Source organism: Lipotes vexillifer, unplaced genomic scaffold (assembly GCF_000442215.2).
Source record: "Lipotes vexillifer unplaced genomic scaffold, Lipotes_vexillifer_v1.1 scaffold240, whole genome shotgun sequence".
Taxonomy (NCBI): Eukaryota; Metazoa; Chordata; class Mammalia; order Artiodactyla; family Lipotidae; genus Lipotes; species Lipotes vexillifer.
The window spans coordinates 6,192,465-6,198,464 of record NW_006797481.1 but is presented as its reverse complement, the minus strand read 5'-3'; the positions used below and the strand labels follow the sequence as shown (position 1 = coordinate 6,198,464).

Below are 6,000 nucleotides of genomic sequence, written 5' to 3'. Positions count from 1 at the left end.
ATGCCAAAGAGGAGGGAGTTGCACTCACAAATGCAGTGGTGTAGGCTTCATGGGAAAGGTGAGAGCTGAGCAAAGACTTGAAGGGGTCAGACATTGGCAGAGAAGAAAGCCAGACAAAAGCCTTAAGGTAGGAGCTTCAAGGAGGTCCAGGTGACTTTAAAAGTGTAGAAGAGCTCACTATTGTTTAGGTTAATCAGCTGGTTCAGAACAAATTTAACTCCGGTGATAAATAGCCTAGTCAATTTATTGTATATTATACATTCGGATGATTGAATCCTAATTTAGACTAGGTATATCTTGAATGAGTCTCTATTAGAAATTTCTAAAATGGTATATGAAATTATGAGTTTATTCTAATTGTTTTTGAATTAATGAATATTTAAATACAAGAAAGCATATGCAAATTACAAAACTGAAAATGAATCTTAGCTTATGAAGTTATTTTTTTTTTCTTGTTTTTAGTTACAATTTAGAAAGCAGTATATGGAATGTAGGAACTGTATCAAGGGGACCTCTCCAGAGATATGGGCATTCTCTTGCTTTATATCAGGTATGAATCCTGCTTTAAATTTTAATCTTTTTTTTTCTTTTTTTAGACTTTAGAGGAAGAAATATTAAATCTCAGATTTATTTCAAACATTTAATAAGAACAGTAGATCATATGAATCACAATAACTTGAGATGTCAAAGACTTTTATACTATTTTAGTAAAAATAAAAAGATTTTAATACAGTCCTCCGTTGAACTTGAGAAGAAATGAAGGTTGAGTTTTTGTCCATGATATACATAACAAAAATTTACCATTTTAACCATTTTTAAGAGTAGAATTCATTCAGTGGCATTAAGTGTATTCAAGTTGTTGTACAGCCATTACTGTTATTTTCAGACTGCTTTTCATCTTGCAAAACGGAAACTCTATACCCATACAGTAACTCCTCATTTCCCCCTTTCCCCAGACCTTGCAAACTACCATTCTGCTTTCTGTCTCTGTGAATTTGACTATTCTAGGTACCTCATGTAAGTGAAATCATACAGTGTTTGTCCTTTAATGACTGGCTTATTTCACTTGGCATGGTGTCCTCAAGATTCATCCATCTTGTAGCATGTGTCAGAATTTCCTTCCTTTTTACGTCTGAATAATGTTCTGTTGTATGTATATATTGCACTGCATTTTGTTTATCCATTCATCCATCAATAGATACTTGGGTTGCTTCCACCTTTTTGGCTATTATGAATAATGCTACTATGAACATGGGTATACAACTATCTTTTCAAGTCCCTGATTTCAATTCTTTTGGATAGATAGCCAGAAGTGGAATTGCTGGATTGTATGGTAATTCTATTTTTAATTTTTTGAGGAACTGCTATATTGTTTTCCACAGCAGCTGTAACAATTTTACATTCCTACCAGCAGTGCACAAAGGTTTCAATTCCTCCATATCCTTGTCAACACTTGTTATTTTCCTCTTCCTTCCTTCCTTCCTTCCTATAATAGCCATCCTGATGGATGTAAAGCAGTATCTCACTGTGGTTTTGATTTGTATTTCCTTAATGATTTGTGGTATGTAACATCTTTTCAGGTGCTTATTGGCTATTTGTATGCTTTCTCTGGAGAAACATATATTCACGTCTTTTGCCCATTTTTAACTTTCTTTTGGTGTTGAGTTGTAGGAGTTCTTTATATATTCTGGATTTTATCCCCTAATTGGATATATTATTTGCAAATATTTTCTCTCATCCTGTGGGCTTTTTCACTCTATTGATAATGTCCTTTGATGGGCAGGTTTTTAATTTTGACACAGTCCAGTTTATCTGTTTTTTCTTTTGTTGCCAGTGCTTTTGGTGTCATATCCAAGAAATCATTGCTAAATCCAATATTATGAAGCCTTTTCCCTATGTTTTCTTTTAAGAATTGTGAAGTTTTAGTTCTTGGGTCTTTAATCTGTTTTGAGTTAATTTTTGTTTAGGGTATAAAGGAAGGGTCCAATTTTTTTCTCTTACATGTGGATATTCAGTTTTCCCAGCACTATTTGTTGAAAAGACTTTTCCCCCATTAAATGGTCTTGGCACTCTTGTTGAAAGCATTTGATCATATATGCAAAGATTTATTTCTGAGCTCTCTAGTCCTTTGATCTAGATTTGTGTTTATTCCAGTACCACACTGTTTTGATTAGTGTAGTTTTGTAGTAAGTTTTGAAATGAAGAATTGTGAGACCTCCAACTTCAGTCTTGTTTTTCAAGTTTGTTTTATCTATTCGGGATTCCATAAGATTCCATAATAGTTTTAGGATGGATTTTTCTACTTATGCAAAATGTCATTGGGATTTTGATAGGGATTGCTTTTAATCAGTTATTTTTATGTATTTGTGGGGTTCATGAATTTAGCATGATTAAAATCAGGATATTTAATTGGTTTTTATTTCGAATCAACAAAAATTCATGTATTTTGTGGACTGTGACTACGCTCTTCAAATCGGAACTTATATATTTTCTGTGCTTGTTTAAGAAAATTTGGAAAACACAGGAGCAATGTAAAGAATAAACTACCACTGTTTTGTGCTATGCATATACATGTTTAAGAAATTAAATAAAAATCTCTCTATGTACATATGTATGTGGATATATGTTTCTTTGTTTTCTTTCAGTTTTTTGATTTATTTCATTTTCTTGTAACAGCTTTATTGAGATATAATTGGCATACGATACAATTCATGTGTTTAAAATGTACAACTGAATGCTTTTTAGTATCTTCAGAGTTGTGCAGTTGTCTCTTGCAGGTTTGTCAAAATTGCAGTGTTGTGTAATCAATTTTCGAATATTTTCATCACCTTGTAGAGAAGTCCTGTACCCTTCAGCTGTCACCCTTGCCTCTCCCTGTGTCCTCAAGGCCATTCTCTATGTCTGTGTCTTTATTCCTGTCCTGCCCCTAGGTTCATCAGAACCATTTTTTTTTAGATTACATATTTATGTGTTGGCATACGGTATTTGTTTTTCTCTTTCTGACTTACTTCACTCTGTATGACAGACTTAGGTCCATCCACCTCATTACAAATAACTCAATTTCTTTTCTTTCTATGGCTGAATAATATTCCACTGTATATAGGTGCAACATCTTCTTTATCCATTCATCTGTTGATGGACACTTAGGTTGCTTCCATGTCCTGTCTACTGTAAATAGTGCTGCAGTGAACATTGTGGTACATGATTCTTTTTGAATTATGGTTTTCTCAGTGTATATGCCCAGTCGTGGGATTGCTGGGTCATATGGTAATTCTGATTTTAGTTTTTTAAGGAACCTCTGTACTGTTCTCCATAGTGGCTGTATCAGTTTACATTCACACCAACAGTGCAAGAGGGTTCCCTTTTCTCCACACCCTCTCCAGCATTTATTGTTTGTAGATTTTTTGATGATGGCCATTCTAACTGGTGTGAGGTGGTACCTGATTGCTTGTAGTAGTCTCTCATGATCCTTTGTATTTCTGCAGTGTCAGCTGTTACTTCTCCTTTTTCATTTCTAATTCTGTTGATTTGAGTCTTCTCCCTTTTTTTCTTGATGAGTCTGGCTAATGGTTTATGAATTTTGTTTATCTTCTCAAAGAACCAGCTTTTAGTTTTATTGGTCTTTGCTATTGTTTCCTTCATTTCTTTTTCATTTATTTCTGATCTGATCTTTATGATTTCTTTCCTTCTGCTAACTTTGGAGTTTTTTTGGTTCTTTTTTCTCTGATTGCTTTAGGTGTAAGGTTAGGTTGTTTATTTGAGGTTTTTCTTGTTTCTGGAAGTAGGATTGTATTGCTATAAACTTCCCTCTTAGAACTGCCTTTGCTGCATCCCATAGGTTTTGGGTTGTCATGTTTTCTTTGTCATTTGTTTCTAAGTATTTTTTGATTTCCTCTTTGATTTCTTCAGTGATCTCTTGGTTATTTTGTAGCATATTGTGTAGCCTCCATGTGTTTGTATTTTTTACATTTTTTTCCTGTGACTGATATCTAGTCTCATAGTGTTGTGGCCGGAAAAGATACTTGGTACAATTTCAATTTTCCTAAATTTACCAAGGTTTGATCTGTGACCCAAGATATGGTCTATCCTGGAGAATGTTCCATGAGCACTTGAGAAGAAAGTGTATTCTGTTGTTTTTGGATGGAATGTCCTATAAATATCAGTTAAGTACATTTTGTTTAATTTTTCATTTAAAGCTTGTGTTTCCTTATTTATTTCATTTTGGATGATCTGTCCATTGGTGAAAGTGGGGTGTTAAAGTACCCTACTATGATTGTGTTACTGTCGATTTCCCCTTTTATGGCTGTTAGCATTTGCCTTATGTATTGAGGTGCTCCTATGTTGGGTGCATAAATATTTACCATCGTTATATCTTCTTCTTGGATTGATCCCTTGATCATTATGTAGTGTCCTTCTTTGTCTCTTGTAATAGCCTTTATTTTAAAGTCTATTTTGTCTGATAAGAGAATTGCTACTCCACCTTTCTTTTGGTTTCCATTTGCATGGAATATCTTTTTCCATCCCCTCACTTTCAGTCTGTGTGTGTCCCTAGGTCTGAAGTGGGTCTCTTGTGGATAGCATATTCTACAGGTGTTGGTTTTGTATCCATTCAGCCAGTCTGTGTCTTTTGGTTGGAGCATTTAATCCATTTACATTTAAGGTAATTATCGATATGTATGTTCCTGTTACCATTTTCTTAATTGTTTTGTGTTTGTTTTTGTAGGTCTTTCCCTTATCCTGTGTTTCCTGCCTAGAGAAGTTTCTTTAGCATTTGTTGTAAAGCTGGTTTGGTGTGCTGAATTCTCTTAGCTTTTGCTTGTCTGAAAAGCTTTTGACTTCTCTATCAAATCTGAATGAGATCCTTGCTGGGTAGAGTAATCTTGGTTGTAGGTTTTTCCCTTTCATCACTTTAAATATGTCCTACCACCCCCTTCTGGCTTTCAGAGTTTCTGCTGAAACCTTATGGGGATTCCCTTGTATGTTATTTGTTGTTTTTCTCTTGCTGCTTTTAATATTTGTTCTTTGTATTTAATTTTTGATAGTTTGATTAATATGTGCCTCGGCATGTTTGTCTTTGGGTTTATCCTGTATGGGACTCTCTGCGCTTCCTGGACTTGATTGACTATTTCCTTTCCCATGTTAGGGAAGTTTTCAACTATAATCTCTTCAAATATTTTCTCAGACCCTTTCTTTTTCTCTTCTTCCTCTGGGACCCCTATAATTCGAATGTTGGTATGTTTAATGTTGTCCCAGAGGTCTCTGAGACTGTCCTCAATTCTTTTCATTCTTCTTTCTTTATTCTGCTCCCTGGCAGTTATTTCCTCCATTTTATCTTCCAGCTTACTTGTCTGTTCTTCTGCCTCAGTTATTCTGCTATTGATTCCTTCTAGAGTGTTTTTAATTTCAGTTATTGTGTTGTTCATCACTATTTGCTATTTAGTTCTTCTAGATCCTTGTTAAATGTTTCTTGTATTTTCTCCATTCTGTTTCTGAGAATTTGGATCATCTATACTATCACTACTCTGAATTCTTTTTCTGGTATGTTGCCTATTTCATCTTCATTTATTTGGTCTTGTAGGTTTTTACCTTGCTTCTTCGTCTGTAATATATTTTCTTGTCATTTCTTTTTTTTGATGGTTGGGGCTGTATTCCTGTCTTACTGGTTGTTTGGCCTTAGGTGTCCAGCACTGGAGTTTGCAGCCAGTTGGATAGAGCTGGGCCTTGGTGCTGAGATGAGGACCTGTGGGAGGCCTTACTCTGATTAATATTCCCTAGGGTGTGAGGTTCTCTGTTAATCCACTGGGTTGGACTTGGAGCTCCCACCACAGGAGATTGGGCCCTACCTCTGGCCTGGGAACCAAGCCAAAAAAAAACCCCAAAAAACAAAAGAAAGAAAGAAAGAGAAAAGGAGCAGCACGATATCAAAGAATAAAAAAAAAAAGATTTGAAAGAGAAAAGATATATTAGGAAAAGTAAAAACATAATTGCAACAACTGCAAC

General features: G+C 34.9%; 1 protein-coding gene across 1 annotated transcript in view; it reads left to right on the top strand.

The window, feature by feature from the left end:
- Positions 1-6,000, top strand: part of ATRNL1 (attractin like 1) — a 713,182-nt gene that overhangs the window by 51,379 nt on the left and 655,803 nt on the right. The window contains exon 7 of the mRNA XM_007469606.1: positions 463-550. Within this exon, the coding sequence (XP_007469668.1) occupies positions 463-550 (88 nt within the window). The remainder of the gene's footprint in view (positions 1-462; positions 551-6,000) is intronic.